Source organism: Podospora pseudoanserina, chromosome 3 (assembly GCF_035222485.1).
Source record: "Podospora pseudoanserina strain CBS 124.78 chromosome 3, whole genome shotgun sequence".
In the NCBI taxonomy this organism is placed as follows: Eukaryota; Fungi; Ascomycota; class Sordariomycetes; order Sordariales; family Podosporaceae; genus Podospora; species Podospora pseudoanserina.
The window spans coordinates 2,152,712-2,167,998 of NC_085922.1; the positions used below are offsets into that span (position 1 = coordinate 2,152,712).

General features: G+C 54.2%; 6 protein-coding genes across 6 annotated transcripts; 3 read left to right on the top strand and 3 right to left on the bottom strand.

The window, feature by feature from the left end:
- The first annotated feature begins 250 nt into the window (after window positions 1-250).
- QC764_306250 (uncharacterized protein) lies at window positions 251-2,656 on the top strand. Its single transcript, XM_062945730.1, has 2 exons — window positions 251-1,258; window positions 1,331-2,656. The coding sequence occupies exons 1-2, from the start codon at window positions 980-982 to the stop codon at window positions 2,474-2,476; spliced, it is 1,425 nt and encodes a 474-aa protein (XP_062801758.1). The 5' UTR covers window positions 251-979; the 3' UTR covers window positions 2,477-2,656.
- A 627-nt stretch (window positions 2,657-3,283) lies between these two features.
- Window positions 3,284-4,729, top strand: QC764_306260 (uncharacterized protein; the record flags this gene model as incomplete). Its single annotated transcript, XM_062945731.1, has 2 exons — window positions 3,284-3,777; window positions 3,835-4,729. 2 exons carry the CDS (start codon window positions 3,284-3,286, stop codon window positions 4,727-4,729), a joined length of 1,389 nt encoding a protein of 462 aa, XP_062801759.1.
- Window positions 4,730-5,118: 389 nt separating this feature from the next.
- Window positions 5,119-7,530, bottom strand: QC764_306270 (uncharacterized protein; the record flags this gene model as incomplete). Its single annotated transcript, XM_062945732.1, has 3 exons — window positions 6,561-7,530; window positions 6,046-6,509; window positions 5,119-5,977 (listed from the first exon to the last, which is right to left on the bottom strand). The coding sequence occupies exons 1-3, from the start codon at window positions 6,753-6,755 to the stop codon at window positions 5,119-5,121; spliced, it is 1,518 nt and encodes a 505-aa protein (XP_062801760.1). The 5' UTR covers window positions 6,756-7,530.
- Window positions 7,531-8,427: 897 nt separating this feature from the next.
- On the top strand, window positions 8,428-11,638 carry RSM25 (mitochondrial ribosomal small subunit component). The gene is made up of 2 exons (XM_062945734.1): window positions 8,428-11,181; window positions 11,269-11,638. Exons 1-2 carry the CDS (start codon window positions 10,781-10,783, stop codon window positions 11,591-11,593), a joined length of 726 nt encoding a protein of 241 aa, XP_062801761.1. The 5' UTR covers window positions 8,428-10,780; the 3' UTR covers window positions 11,594-11,638.
- On the bottom strand, window positions 8,558-10,201 carry QC764_306280 (uncharacterized protein; the record flags this gene model as incomplete). Its single annotated transcript, XM_062945733.1, has 1 exon — window positions 8,558-10,201. The coding sequence occupies one exon, from the start codon at window positions 10,199-10,201 to the stop codon at window positions 8,558-8,560; it is 1,644 nt and encodes a 547-aa protein (XP_062801762.1).
- A 147-nt stretch (window positions 11,639-11,785) lies between the features above and the next one.
- On the bottom strand, window positions 11,786-15,238 carry ALG14 (UDP-N-acetylglucosamine transferase subunit). The gene is made up of 3 exons (XM_062945735.1): window positions 14,042-15,238; window positions 13,703-13,749; window positions 11,786-12,633 (listed from the first exon to the last, which is right to left on the bottom strand). The coding sequence occupies exons 1-3, from the start codon at window positions 14,541-14,543 to the stop codon at window positions 11,872-11,874; spliced, it is 1,311 nt and encodes a 436-aa protein (XP_062801763.1). The 5' UTR covers window positions 14,544-15,238; the 3' UTR covers window positions 11,786-11,871.
- Window positions 15,239-15,287: the final 49 nt, after the last annotated feature.

Here is a 15,287-nt window from a genome sequence, read left to right on the forward strand (position 1 = left end):
CGGTGCCCGATCCCACCTCCCCGCATTCAAGAAGCCTGGAAGCAGGCAGACTGCAGACCTTTGCTTCTGTACTACCAGATACAAAAGACAAACAGCCTATGAGCTGCCAGCCGTTGGTAACAAACACTTCCACAAAGAGCCACCTAACTTGGAAGCCAACCGTTCGGTCAACTTCCCGGCAGCCGTTCGTCTTGGAGGTTTACCTATCGGCCGGGTGGGGTTCAGACAGCTAGGGGACGTCCCCACTCTTGACGTCGGCCGCCTCCGACTGCGTGGCTGTCGGCGCGTTCCATACCCTAACCCTGTGTCTTCACCTCTGTTTTACCTTCCATCCTCAAGGCTTCACTCAAGCACCCACTCATGTTACACTTTCAAAGACTCATGGGACAAACCCAAGTATTTCTTTCTCAAGCACTCCCACTATCCGATCCAACGTCAAGGTTGTTTTCCGTCCTCGCAACGTCCACACTAACTACCCCTCAGATCTCAATGTTGGTGTCTCGTATCACGATCAGGTCCCGCCAGTAAAAGACCTCTCGATGATTTTACAAGGCCTACGATGCATATCCAAGGCCACTTCATTGTCGAGGGGCTTATCGACTCGGTATCTTGAAAGGCCTGTTGACCTTTTGTTAAAGTCCCTTATATCCAGTAGCAAATATACCAGTGGGCAGCCACCCCATCTGCCGTCCCCGGAAACAACGATAGCAAGCGCTAGACTGACGGAACCCCTCCTTTCTCCGCATCCAACCTCTAACAACCACCAGTCGGGACTTGGCGATGGAGCCCTACACGAACGTCAGGAAAAATGCCGTTGGCTTATGATCCGGTGGGGAAAGGTGTGCCGGCCGGGTATTTTGCTTCATGCCGGATTCAGCCAGGTGGTGGTCTTATATATCACTCCTTATCGCCCACATTTTTCGCTTTCTTGTCTGTGACGCTTTCACATACCTAGGTAAATAAACAGAAGGAACAAAATATGCAGCTCCAGTTCTACAACATCATCAACGATGAGCTCCGCGGAAGCGAAGACACTCACACCGTGACCGATCCCCGAACAGAAGAGGAGCTCTGGCCCTGCCCAATCGCAACCGCGTCGGACTTTGAAGATGCCGTCGCGGCCGCCTCCAAGGCATTCCTCACCTGGTCACAAACCAGCCTCGCCGAGCGCCAAGCCTTGCTCGTGAAGCTGGCCGACAACATCAAGGAGCACGGAGACGAGCTCGCAGCTGTTCTCGCCAGAGAGACCGGCAAATCCGTATGTGCTCATTATCCCGCTCACCTTGTCAAATTTGAGCAGCAGCAGCAGCAGCTTACCAAGACTTACCAGACCATCCTCGCCAACATCGACGTCCAAGCCGCCATCGCCCAATCCCTCTACTACTCCCAAAACGGCCTCTCGGACGAGATCCAGCACGAGGACGACCACTCCAGAGTCATCGCCACCCACATCCCCATCGGCACCGTCGGCGCCATCTGCCCCTGGAACTTCCCCCTCATCCTCTCCAACATCAAGATTGTCTCCTCCCTCGTGACGGGGAACTGCGTCATCGTCAAACCCTCCCCCTTCACCCCTTACGCCGTCCTCAAGCACATCGAACTAGCCAGGGGGATCTTCCCCCCGGGCGTGCTGCAGGTGCTGAACGGGGGAGCGGAGCTGGGGGCGGCGATGTGCTCCCACCCGGGGATCCACAAGATATCCTTCACAGGGCAGACGTCAACCGGGAAAAAAGTCATGGCTGCTTGCGCAAAGACTTTGAAAAAGGTCACGCTTGAGCTGGCGGGAAACGATGCTTGTATTGTGCTTCCTGATGCAGATCTTGACAAGGCGGTGCCGAGCATCGCTTCTGGGGGTTTCTTCAACGCAGGTCAAGTTTGTGTCGCGAGTAAAAGGATCTACGTCCACGAGTGCATTTATGACGAGTTCCTGGAGAGGTTGGTGAGGGAGGTGGAGGAAAAGTATCAGGTCCAGGAGGATGGGACGGTGCCGAGCGTGTTTGGGCCGGTGGACAATAAGTTGCAGTTTGAGATTGTCAAGGGGATTATTGAGGACTGCAAGAGGAGGGGGTTTGACATCAGGACGGGGGGGAAGACGGTCGATGTGGCCGAGAGTGGGAAGGGGTTTTGGTTGGAGCCTACGATTGTCAGTCGGCCGGAGGAGGGGAGCTTGTTGGTGCAGGAGGAGCAGTTCGGGCCGGTGTTGCCGATTTTGGGGTGGAGTGATGAGGATGATGTGGTAAGGAGGGCAAATTTGGCGAATGCTGGGTTGGGCGCGTCGGTTTATTCGAGGGACTTGAAGGAGGCGGAGAGGGTTGCCAGGAGGTTGGAGGCGGGGAGTGTTTGGATCAATCAGAGTGAGAGGCCGAACTTTGCGGCTTATTTCAGCGGGATCAAGGATTCTGGCTTTGGGGGGGAGATGGGGAGACAGGGCTTGCTGAGTTATGCTTACACCAAGTGTTTGCATTTTACAAAGTGAGGGAGGAGGATGTGATGGGTTACCCATGTGGGTGTAGCTACTTTATCATGAGCAATCATGAACAGGGGAGGTCAACCCGAGGCAGCACCAGCCCCTCTTCCCCAGATTTTGAGCCTTGGCAATGAGGAGCCTCCCCACAAACGGAGGCGGACAGCGTGCCAAGATCCCGCTCAAGTGTGCTGACTCTCGTCTCGGAAATCCGTTCAACACCTCGAGTCCAACAATCCCGGTCTCTGGAAAGACAAACTTCAATCTTTGATATTGGCCTTGATAGCGCGTTCCTCACAGAGGGGGAGGTACGGTAGACCGAGCTTCCTCACTATCAGAACTCGTCGCAGCAAATGGTCGAATCTCGCCAAGACCAGGCATCACATGGCAGCAGCCTTCTCTCGATGGGCATCGTCACCTCACCAAAAGGGTCACCAATTCGTCTCTTGAAGTAAACCCTTACAGATCTACAAGCTAAAGTAAACAACATGTTGAAGCGCTCATCTCCACGATCTCTCGAATCAGAGATAACCGAGACGCGAACCCTCTCGAGTGCTCAGCTGTGGCAACATGCTGGCTAGCTTCCGATGCCTCGGCACAGCACCCCAATCCCCGCATTTCAAATGCTGGGGAAGCAAACGTGGGGAAGCCGTTTGCCTCCCTTTCATTGGGACCTGCGTTCTTGGACCGGGGTGTAGGTGTCATTGAGCACCTTCAGATATAAAACCGTCTTTCGCTTCACTCTTTCTTTCTTGATACCGCTTATTTTGATCATTCAACCTTGGCAACAAACATCCCCCCTCACACACAACAATCACAATGGCACCCAAATCCAAAGCTCCCGTCTACGTTCTCGGCGTAGGCATGACCAAGTTCATCAAGCCCCGCGGCAAGGTAGACTACACCGAGCTCGGCTACGAAGCCGGCATCAAAGCCCTCCTCGACGCCGGCATCACCTACGACGATGTCGACAATGGCGTCGCTTGCTTCTGCTACGGCGATTCCACCTCTGGCCAGCGTGTCTTTTACCAGTTTGGCATGACGCAGATTCCCATCGTCAACGTCAACAACAACTGCTCTACTGGGTCTACTGGTCTCTACATGGGCCGGACCCTCATTGCGTCTGGAGCGTCTGATTGTGCCTTGGTGGTGGGCTGGGAGAAGATGATGCCTGGAAGCTTGGGCTCTCACTGGAACGACAGGGAGAACCCCATCGGCACGACGTATGTGATGATGGCGCAGACCAGGGGGTTGAGCAAGGCCCCGGGGGCGCCGCAGATCTTCGGGAATGCTGGGAGGGAGTACATGGAGAAGTGAGCTTCCTCTTGGTCGCATGTTTTGTGACATGCATCACTGACGCACGACTTCAGGTATGGCGCCAGAAAAGAGGACTTTGCCGAGATCGCCCGCATCAACCACGCCCACTCCGTCAACAACCCCTACTCTCAGTTCCAGGACGTCTACACCCTCGAGCAGATCATGCAGTCCCCCGCCGTCCACGAGCCCCTCACCAAGCTCCAGTGCTGCCCTACCTCTGACGGTGGTGCCGCCGCCGTCCTGGTCTCCCAATCCTTCCTCGACGCCCACCCCCACCTCAAAGACCGCGCCATTCTCATCGCCGGTCAGGCTCTCACCACCGACGCGCCATCGCTCTTCTCCAAGTCCTCCATTGATCTTGTGGGCCGGGAGATGACCCAGCGCGCGGCTGAGATCGCCCTGGGGGAAGCAGGCATCACGGCTAGAGACTGCCAAGTCTGCGAACTCCACGACTGCTTTTCCGCCAACGAGATGTGTCTTATTGACGCCCTTGGGTTGTCCGAGCCGGGCAAGGCGCACGAGTTTGTCAGGAGCGGGGCGATCACTTACGGGCCCAACACCAAGGTTGTGGTGAATCCTTCTGGGGGGTTGATCTCGAAGGGGCACCCGCTCGGGGCGACGGGTATCGCGCAGTGTGCCGAGCTGGTCTGGCATCTGAGGGGGTGGGCTAACAACCGGGCGGTGAAGGGGACAAAGTATGCGCTGCAGCATAATTTGGGGTTGGGGGGCGCGGCGGTGGTGACTGTTTACAAGAGGCCTGATGGGCAGGAGGCGAGCGTGTTGGGGAGTGAGGAGGTGGGGAGGGTGAGCGGGGTTGGGTATAACCCGGCGGTGGAGGCGAGGGGGTTTACGGAGGAGCAGGCTGACAAGGTGAGGAGTAAGAGGAGGAGTGAGTTTGCGTTGACGAAGACGCTGCAGTTGATGAAGCAGGCTCAGGCGAAGGTTTAGGGGGGCTGCAGGATGGGTTGTATATATGGTATGGTATGGTATGGTATGGTATGGTATGGTATGGTATGGTATGGTATGGTATGGTATGTGTGGACATGATTGCGTTTACTTTTGAGACAATATTGAACTTTTGTTGAAAATCCGGCCGTGGTTCAGTTCGTCCCATCGACCATGAGGCAATTTTTATTTGTGCACGGCCATCCAGCCCCTCGTGTTCTCTCGGCTATCCACCAACGCCTCGCTGCCTCCTGATGTGTATTCTTCGTGATCGCCTGCCCAATCTCCCAACGGCATCCATGTCCCATGTATAATCAAGCCTGTCTAAAGAAAGAGTTTCACCCACGCCCGCTCAACCCTGCGGGATACGAAGCATTCATGCCCATCACAGATTACCTCGCCGGCCCTCCCCTGATCATAACCTCCCAATCGGCCATCTCCTCGCTTTCCTCTGCCCGATCGTCAAAAGCAACACTCCCCCTCTTGACCCTCGCCTTTGGAGGTGGAACGATAACCACCGAGTTTCTGGCTCCCCTTCTTGGGCCCTCACCGCGCGTTGCCCCCCCACCACTACCGGACGATGATGATGCTTCCCCAGCAGCACGATCCGGCACGTAATCAACGTTGACCTCCTCCACGACCTCCACACTCACAGTCTTGATGATCCCTCTCGGCCACCAGTTCCCCGACTCGAGGTCGATCTCCTCGCCCTCAAAGTAAGTCCCTTCATCATCGCTACTGCTATGCCTGTCGTCGTCGTACTTGTCGTGATGGTTGTTGTTGTTGTTGTTGTTGTTGTTGTTGTTGTTGTTGTTGTTGTTGTTGTTGTTGTTATCAGCCCGGAAGAAACTCCCCAGGCTGCTCACGCTGGCGGAGTGCCCCTGTCTGTTGTGTCCGTTTGACACTTCGGCTGCTGTGCTGTTGCTGTGGAGTGATTTGTGGGAGCTGGCGCGGGAGGAGGCACGGGTGATGGTTTGAGTGATGCTCCCCGCTCTGCTTGACGAGGACTTGCCTGTCTTTCTGCTCCTTGATGTACCCGCGGAGGAGGTGCTCTGGAATGGAGTCCTCCGCCTGGACCCCTTCCGGCGTGAGGCAAACAGCGTCCCAAAGGTTAATATATTCGCCGCGACCAGACCCAGATTCTGCTCCAGGGTCGCCATGAGGCTGGCGTAGGAGTGGTCGGGGGTGTAGACTCCCAGCCCGCTTGTTTGTGCCGTCCTTGCTGTCCCGACAATGGCGAAGATTCCCGACCTGAGTAGGGTCATCACATGTTAGCAACCCCCCTCCTCTTCTCACAAACTCGAAAGATGAAAACCCACGCAGAACAAACCCCAAACGCCCCCCAATACTCCCACCCCGTGTTCCCATCCCCCAAACCCATGCCAAAAATCACAACCGAGAACCCCCCCAAGAAAAACCAAGTAAAAACCCCAAACGCCCCCTGGAAAAACCCAAAATCCCTCTGCACAACCACGTCCCAGCAACTCCCCTCCACCTCCCCCCCCCTCCAGATCTTTTCGAGCGGTCTACACTGCAAGTTCACCGTCAACGCGAAAGCAAAATTCACCACGGCCATAACGAGCACCAACCCCCCCAACAAAAACCGCCATTGGCTCCCCTTCCCGGAAAGAACCCGCAGGTAGACAAGACAGATGGCTATCTTGCTGAAGGTGACACTCATGAGATACCACGGCCGGCCCAGAACGTCGTATTCAAGTGCCCGGACGGGGGAAGAGGTGGTGGACTCGACGAGGGTGAAGCTTGTCGAGATGAGGGCTACTAGCTACAACCTCTGTCAGTACATAACGGGAAGAGGTCATGGAAGGGGGCGTACCGTGGCGATGAGGCTTCCCCAGTCGTCAGCCTTGTATCTACCATTCCCAGCTCTGTGTTGTCGTGGAAGGCAAAAGAATCGCACAAATGTTGTTGAGAAGGCGGATGCTGCTGTTGCCAGCGAGAAGGAAAGGAGGACGGGGCCGAGGGAGAGGTCCGCCTCTAGCGGTGGTGGTGTTGGTTGGGAAGGGTCCATGATGACCTGTCATCTGTTACGTTACTCACAAAATTATATCGAAAAAAAGAAAACAAAAATGTCATGATGATGATGCCCTCGTCATGGTCAATGTTGATGTCCCAGCCACAACAGAAAAAGGTGAAAAGGAGACTAAAACATCACACGCCAGGGAGAAGAAAAATTGGGCAAGTTGGAGCTATAAGACACGGGTCACGACATTTTTCGTTTTCGTTTTGAGAGAACACAACAACACCCCAGAGATTTCATGCTATACCATCACCCATCACCTGGTCAGCCTATATCTTGGCTGGCGGGCGGGCGGGCGGGTAAAAAGAGTGAACGAATGAATGAATGAATGGGTGATCACCTCCTCCCCCTCAGCCAACTGAAACCTTCCCTTTATCAAAACATTCTAGTTCTTACCAAGGGGGATATCATATGGTTCCGGTCCCCCACGCTTCGCTCAACTCGGAGGTTTGAGCTTCATCAAGGAGGTAGAAACATGAAGAGATATGAGAAAAGACAAGGACTACCCTGCCTTCTACAAAACGGTCTGGACCAGAGTGGATGACAAGAGCCGAAAGCTCCCTCCCCTGTAAATGCGGGATAAGTTATGCTTGGTTGATCGCATAGATTTTATAAAAGCCCCGTAAAGGACAAGGGAAGTGCCGAGCTGGGGTTGGGTAACGGAGGCGGCTATTGGGGTGCTGGGGGGAGGGGGGGAAAAAGAAAGATGCTATGAAACGGGCGTCTGGCAGGGTCGCTAGCTAGGTAGGTAGGTGGGTGAGGGATATAGAAAAAAGAGTTAGCGTTGCGAGTGAAAGTCTTGGTTCTAAAGTCTCAAACACTGATATCGATGTTGACTTACCGTGGATAGTTGAGGTGAGGTTGATGAGGCATCGAGCGCCAACATGTCGACATTCGGATGGAAAGAGAGCATCGCAACCATCGCAACTTCAACTTCCGAAAGTCAAAGCCCATCCTCAAAGCTGAAAACACTCCAAATCTCTCTCGAAATCGGACACCCGGTCGCATAAAGTTCCTCTTGTCCCTCTCTCGCCTGATATGTTTACATTGTGTGATCGCCATCCAATCGAAGGCTACTGGAACAACCTCTAACAAGCGCACGGCCCCCTCCCCCCTCTTTCTCACCCCGGCACACATCAACAGTCCGTGGTGTCTTCCAAAAATGGCAGCAAAAGACAGGCAAGGCGTTTAAAGCTCCGGAGCTGAGACTTCAGCTGTGAGCCGCATGAACTTGTGTATTCAGGCAAAAACGGTGATGATGGTCAGCTCGGTGCCGGAGGTTGGGGTGAGTGTAGGTGAGCCAAAGGTGGGTGACGAAGGTGAGCGGGTTATGTCTTTCTTTTAACATCTGCTTATACCGCTGTATATCGGGTCCCATTCTCATCTTCCATGTCGTGAGATGCTCAGCCTCATATGTATGTACATGTCCATCTAGTATACAACAAGCATCTCCATCGATGCCGTGTCCCTCCCAGCCCTCCCATTTTGTTTCTCTTATGTGACAAATGCCACCCAAAAAATATGTTACATGCCCCCTCCTGTATTTTCCCAACCCATCTCATTTTGCAAATATCTCTTTCATATCCCATACCTCGCCCCCCTCCTCTGTGCATGCAAATCAAACTCCCTCCTCACCATCCCCCCCAGCACCTCCCCCACAAACCCCTCATCCACCTCCTCCCCCCACCGTCCCCTCAACTCATCATAAACCTCCATCACCCTCTTCTTCCCCGAGCAAGCATCAAACGCCCTCAAAACCCAAACCACCAACCAAGTCTGCAAATGCACCCCCGTCACCTCCCTCCCCTCTCCCCCACAGCCCTCAGCAGCGCCTTGAAAATCTCCTCCAAATGCCTCTCCGACCACGCACTCCTGTGCAGCCTCCCGTGCCTCGCAAAGCCCTTGAACAGCGCCAAAAAAATCGCCCCGTGCAGCGGAATCTGAAAATACTTCATCTCATCCACATACCTCGCCACCCTCCCCAAATCCCCCTGCTTCCCATAGTAATTCACCAAGATCCTATAAGTCTGCAGGTCCGGCGTCGTCAACGCCATGCTCTGAAACCTCTCCCTTTGCTCGGGGAACCTCCTCCCCAACTTCCCCATCATCATCAACACCTGCGTGATCGCCCTCTCCGTCATCACCCCCCCCTTGACCGGCACCTCCCCCAAGTCGGAATTCGCAGCCTTCATCCTCTCGTATATCCTATCCGCCGCCGTCTCCTCCCCCGCCCTCAGCAAGCCCGACATCATGGCGTTCAGCACCACCGTGTCGACAATCTCCCCCTGCTCCACCATCTCCCGGTACGCCGCCCTCATCCCCCCAGTCTCGTACTTGAGACTAAAGTAGTAAATCAGGCTGACGTAGTGATACCGATTGTACACATGCCCCCTCTTCTCCATCTCCTTGTAAATCATCTCGGCCAGCACAAAATTGCCCGCTTTGCAGGCGACAGTGAACAGAATGTTGAACGTGACATCGTTCCCCTTGATCCCGGCATCAATCTCCATCTCCCTCCACATCTTCAACGCCTGTTCGTTTTCCACCTCTGTGATTCTGCCGACGTATTTGCTGCCAAAGTGAATGACCCTGTTCCACTCACTTCTCGTCAGGGCAATCCCGCTGTTTTTGACATCGCCAATCACAGTAAAGTAGCGCATCATGGATCTGGCATTCAGCTTGGGAGGTTGACCGAGGGCTTTCAATAGTTGATGTCGAAAGTTGGCGTCAAGATGCAGGATTTTTGGTTCGGGGAGGCGCTGGTACAGGGAGTAAACGGTGTCTAGGTCACCCATTTCGGGCTTGATAAGGTAGTATCTGACGGCGAAGCGCAGCTCGAAGAGGATTTGTTCATCTTGTTGATTCCGGGGGCGGATAACCTCGTCGGGAGCAGGGTACTCGACTTGTTCTTTGGTTTTCGCGAGGGAAATCTTGGGGGTGTCGGCTTGGGCATAACCGCGCATGTAGGGGTCGGCATGCAACTGGACATAATCGCTCAGGGGCGCGATGGGTTCCCCATCGTAGGGGTCGACGAGGGCGAGGAGCTCTTCTTTGGAGTGGCCTGGTGGAGGGTGGACTGTTTCTGACCCTGGGTCTGGCTCGGAGCACAAAGGTGACGTTTCGTCGTTGGCCGGTGCTGGAGGTATAGCTCTCGCGGTGTTGCTCTTTGCCAAATAAGCCAACGACGGCCGGAAGGAGCTCCAGAATCGGATGGTCGAGAATCGGCGGAGGGTCGGGAGGGTCAAGGCATAGTGAAGCGGGGCTGTCGAGCGGTGGTGATGATTCAGAAAACCCCTCCCCGACCCTCCGCCATGGTTATAACACACAGGTAAGATATTGGTCTGCCATTGCCAGGTCGACGACGTTGACGACGACGGGCGGTGCAAAAAGAGGATCGCGCCGCATATCGACCCGTCAATTCGTCTGGAGACTTTCATGGGCTGTCGTCCAACATGGTGGCCTGCCGTCAGCCCGACCTCGCATGCCCTGTGTGTGTCGTTGTGTCGATGCTCCCGTGTCGGTGGTTGGTTCGTCCGGCAGTTTGAAGGGGGGCGGAGTCACGGCGCCGGGGGGTCAAGGTCGTCGTCAACGATGGGGGGCGTTGATAAAGCACAAGAAAAAGTCGACATCGAAGCTTATCGCAACTGTGCTTTGCTTGCCCCCACCTTTAGCAAGGATTATAGCGCTACAGCGCTACTAAGCTAAGGTACGAACCAATGACCGCTGCCGCAAAGCCCAAAGCTCCCGCCGTCATGGAGGGGGACAAAATTTCTGCCAGGGGCATTTCTCTCATAAAACCCCAACCCTCCCCAATCAAAAAGTTGGAATGCCCCACAATTCAATCGGCACTACTTCGTACCAACCTTGAAGATTGGCAAGCCAGCCGTTATCCCATATTTTGATATCGTGGGAATTGCGATTGCGACTGGGGACGGCAACATACCACCATCACCACAACCCCCTCCCCGATTTCTCACCAGATCCTCCTCCCTCCCGGGGAGTAGTCCTCCATCAAAATGGCCCGCGGCCCCTCCCGCCTCCTCGCCTCGCGCGTCCACCAGACAGCCACCGAATCCCTAGCCTCGACCGTCTACCCAAAAACCTACAACCCTTCCCCCCCCTGGGTCGCCGCCCTAGCCAACATCCCCCCCTCTGAAATCTGGACACGGCCCTACCCAGCCCAGCACGCCCTCCTGCCCATCCGCCTCCCCAAATCACGTAAGACCCCCCCGAAAAACCTCTACCGCCCAACCAAGATCGAGCACCCCGAGGACCGCCTTCGCAAGCAATTCTACTCCGACCACCCATGGGAACTCGCCCGGCCCAAGCTCCTCATGGAAATCGACGGCAAGGACGCTCGGTATCGGGATTGGAGCAAAGGACTCCGACAGCCGGGGATGAAGTTGTCTGGAGAGAGGTACATCACCCCCTGCTTGAAAAAGAACAAAAAAACAAAAAAAAAAAAAAAAAAAACAAACAAAGAGTGATAACTGACAGAAAACAGTGTCGTCCAACGCCAACTATACCTCATGCAGCACGCCAAAATGACGCGAGCGCAAGCCTACGACGTTGCCCGCAAGGAGTTCTACAAGCTCCGCCGCTTCGAGGAGACAGAGGCCAGGATAGCCCAGGAAGAAGCGAGGGCCTACGGCGCCTACTTTGGCAAGACGGTCAACCAGGTCGGCATGGAGCTCGAGGACAAGGAGTACAACAACTGGCTCAAGTGGGCTGGGGAGGAGATTGAAGGGCAGGAGATGGAGAGGCAGGCGGCCTACGCGAATGATATTGATTTGCCCGAGGTGGAGGCTGAGGAGGCTGCCGATGTGTAGAGAGTGAGTGAGTGAGTGAGTGAGTGAGTGTGTGTGTGGGTGGGTTGTTGTTAGCTTCCTGAAGGGAGCTGGAGAGACGGACAGTAGAGAAACTGTTCGGGTGTGGCTCTCTGTGTATACATGCAAAATTATGGGTGGTTTGGGAGGGTAGAGATCACAAAATTTGTACAAAAGTTCAGGATCGCTGGTTATGTTCGTATTGGACAAACGAGGACGGGGTATCGTTGAATTCATGAAAGCAATGCTAACCGCCCAAACACGCAAACATCCATCCCAGCTCACCCCATCCTCGCCCCCTTGGCAGCCCCGATCTCCCCGACATAAACCACCCCCTCATACTTGTCGCACAGCTGCCGATGCTGAACCCCAAACACCTCCGCAATGCCGCTCCAGTAAAACATCTTGCCCGTCAGGCTCAAGCTGTTAATCCGCGCCCAACTCTCCACGTAAACCACTTTGCAGCCGTCTTGGGGAACAACGGCGAGTAGCTTGAGGATGTACGCAACCAAAGCGACCACAAACCCCGTCCCAGGCCCATTGGTAACAATCACATTCGGCCACTTATACCCCTCCCCCTTCCTCGGCCTAGGAACCGTGCTCAACGCCTTCACCGCCCCCACCCCCGTAACCAAACTCGTAAACGGCGCCGTCCAAAAAGGCTGGTGAACCCTCCTTGCCCTCGGAATTGTAAACATATCCCGGGTGCCAACCCGAGCCTTGTCACCACCGGCCGAAGAACCGAGAACAGCCCGGTCCAGCAACGACTCCAACCTCAACAACCGCCGCAAGGAATCCCCATCTCCGCTCGTAATCACATAGCGCCGGTGCTGCGCCGGCGACGGCAAGAACGAGTTCTTGATGGTTTCAAACATCTCGGTCGTGTGCCCGCCCGACCCCAAGACGAAGAGGAAGTAGGCGGGCACACGCCCGAGGATGCCGTCACCGCGCGAGGAGGCGACCGGGACAGCACCGCGGGCCAGCGCGGGAAACAGACCACCGCGCACACGGCGGCGGGAGGAGACGAGGGTTTGGTGGCGGTACTGGCGAGGAAAGGTCGGTTAGCAAACGGTCTGGGACAGGGCGCTCCTCCAGTTTTACAAGCCGCCGCCGGCTCTGGGGAGGTGAACCTCCGCGGAAGCCGAACGACGACCCCAAGGAGGCGCCGGTAAGGGCAGGCATCCACGGCTCCACTGCGTAAAAACAGACGATCGTCCGCTGTCCTCACTAGAGGTGGGACAAGGCTACTGAAGCGTGCTTGGTCGCGAGGGTAGATTTTCCCTCGCAAGTTTCCAAGAGGAGAGGAAGGAAAAGTTGACTGATGAGTGCATTGTGAAGTGTGACAAATTTGAGAACACGGTGCGGAAGATAGAGAGGTGTAAATGAGGAAAAGGAGATGTATGTATAGAGGATGCATCCAAGAAGACAAGTGAGAGTAAGCTAGCGAAAGGAAGAACCATTGTTTGCCAAAAAACAGAAATGAATATGATGTGCTGTGTGTAGGTAGGGATGAGCTTGACAGCGAAATTCATCAAGCGCTCTCGAAAGGAAACATTTTCCGTGGTCTTGATCGCCGGCATGACTGTGAGGTAAAGAACAAGGGGGATGCAATGACTCGAAGAAGTTCTTGCAATAGAAAACCACTTCAGAAGTAGAAAAGATAAAAAGGAGCTGGGCAGAAGAAACCGCTCCCAGACGTGACCAAGCACCAAACCCCATATAACGGCTCGGGAGAATGGCGCCCACGAAGATCCCCGATCGACAGACTCTTGGAAGGAGACTACATGAGACACTTCGACTTTGCTCGATCACATTCCGCCAAAAGCAGACAGCACTTGTTGTCCCCATTTGCTCCCCCAGACATCCCCACCTCTCGCCTGAGCCACTCCGATCCCTCAACGGCAAGCTGCAACAATAACCTGAGAAGTGAAAAAAGAATAACTTACAGCCACACCCGAGCAACCGGCCACGACCAAAGTCGCGAGCGCGGGCCAAGACAACTTGACAACGGCTGCAGCAGCCGCGACAAACGCACACAAGAGCGCGAGGAAAACTATTTTTTTTTTCACAAAGGTAAATTGTTAGCAAGCTGTTTTATGTCTGTCTTCATACGATTTGGGGTTTGATCTTGAATAGTGAGAACTCCGCCTCCGAAGGAGCTGCAAGTCATGAGAAATGTGACGAGTCGTCCTAGAACTTGAGTATTCGAAGTTGACAATGTGTGCCTTTTTTTGCGTCTCTAAGATGAAGCCCGAGAAGAGCTTTCTCAGGACCTGACATCATGTCTTGGAAAGTGGAACTGGGATCTCCCACGGGTCGATGTAAAATCTTCAAAGTCGAAGAGTAACATGGCCCCTGATTTTGTCAAGTCGTAGAACAACATGATCTCTCATTTTTTTTCAAGGTCCCTAATCCGAGGACATGTGATGTAAAGACGATAGTTCTACTTACCACCGAGCAAACCACCCTCACCCCCCATCTCATCGATCGACTCGAGCATTTTGATCTCGTCTTGTTCTTCCGCTGGAGATGCTGACTTTGGTGGAGGTGGCAACGGCGAAGCTGTTTCTTGCGGTCTGACAGGTGACACCAATGAGGCTTTTTCTTGAGCTGCCGAAACTTGTGATGAGGGCCGTTCTCGTGGCGACAAAGGCTTCGATGGCAGCGTTGATGAAGAACTGAGGTCTGAAGTCAGGATTGTCTGTGAAGAGGAAGAACTGAGATCTGAAGTTGGGACTGTGTGTGACGAGGAAGGAACAAGATCTGAAGGCGGCACTGATTGTGGTGATGACGAAAAGAAATCTGAAGCCGGTGGCTCCAAGTTTTGCTCTACTGGGCTTCGCCCTTCTCGTTGCCGGTTGTTCTGGAGAAAGCCTGGCTGGTCTGCGAGGCTGTCGAGGGGTTTATGAGTCGCTGCCTGGCTCTCGCCCCGGTCAGAAAGATGCGGGTCCATTATGGCAGTGACTTGAGTCTATTATCGCGAGAATCAATGGGGGGCGACTAATTGAGGTTGTCGACTAAGCGGCGGGGATGGTGGTGGTGGTGGTGGTGGTGGTGATGATGTTGGGCGGTCTGTGCTGTTGATGCCAAGAGATTGACCCCTGAGCCCCTTTCGAGGTTGGGTTCGGGCTGATGTTGGCCAGCTGCTGAAGAAAGATTGTCGACATATACCTGGACACTTTCAAACCAGGTTTCGGATGAAAATATGCAGTTGGATGCTCCAGACACCAAGTCTGTGTTGAACTTGCGAATCAAATACAGCAATGCTCAAAGGTGAAATGGGTGACGGCTGTTCTGGGGTAATGTGCATATGGTGCAAGATGGCAGGTGGTGTTCATCTAATGTCTGAGTGAAATTGATCTTGCTGGCGGCCAGTTAGTAACTTGTTCAAGAACGAATGAGTCGAGAAGCTACAGGAGGCCTGCAGTGGGAGACGAACTGGTTGTGGTGTGAATTGAGACGCTCAAAAGCCCAATCTGGCTTCTCTGTCTCGTCGTTGAACTGGGAGAATCTATGCTTGCTGGCTTGGAGTTTCTGAACTCAATATTCTAGCAGCTTACTGTACAGTAAGAGAATCCTCCCGCTACCGAATTTGAAGAATGGAAGCTGAAGTTGTAAGTCAAAGTCGTGAAGATGTTAGTAATTCGATGTGGTGGGTCAAGTTACAAAGATGTGCAATTACAAGTAACGAATTTAG

Bases quoted from the DNA above. Each gene is read 5' to 3' on its own strand.
- QC764_306250 (XM_062945730.1), top strand. From the start codon at position 980: ATGCAGCTCCAGTTCTACAACATCATCAACGATGAGCTCCGCGGAAGC. The intron at 1,259-1,330 runs GTATGTGCTCAT...AAGACTTACCAG, and splicing joins CCAGAGAGACCGGCAAATCC to ACCATCCTCGCCAACATCGA.
- RSM25 (XM_062945734.1), top strand. From the start codon at position 10,781: ATGGCCCGCGGCCCCTCCCGCCTCCTCGCCTCGCGCGTCCACCAGACA. The intron at 11,182-11,268 runs GTACATCACCCC...GACAGAAAACAG, and splicing joins ATGAAGTTGTCTGGAGAGAG to TGTCGTCCAACGCCAACTAT.
- ALG14 (XM_062945735.1), bottom strand. From the start codon at position 14,543: ATGGACCCGCATCTTTCTGACCGGGGCGAGAGCCAGGCAGCGACTCAT. The intron at 13,750-14,041 runs GTAAGTAGAACT...CATGACTTGCAG, and splicing joins TGAGGGTGGTTTGCTCGGTG to CTCCTTCGGAGGCGGAGTTC. The intron at 12,634-13,702 runs GTATGAAGACAG...TTTCCTCGCCAG, and splicing joins TCAAGATCAAACCCCAAATC to TACCGCCACCAAACCCTCGT.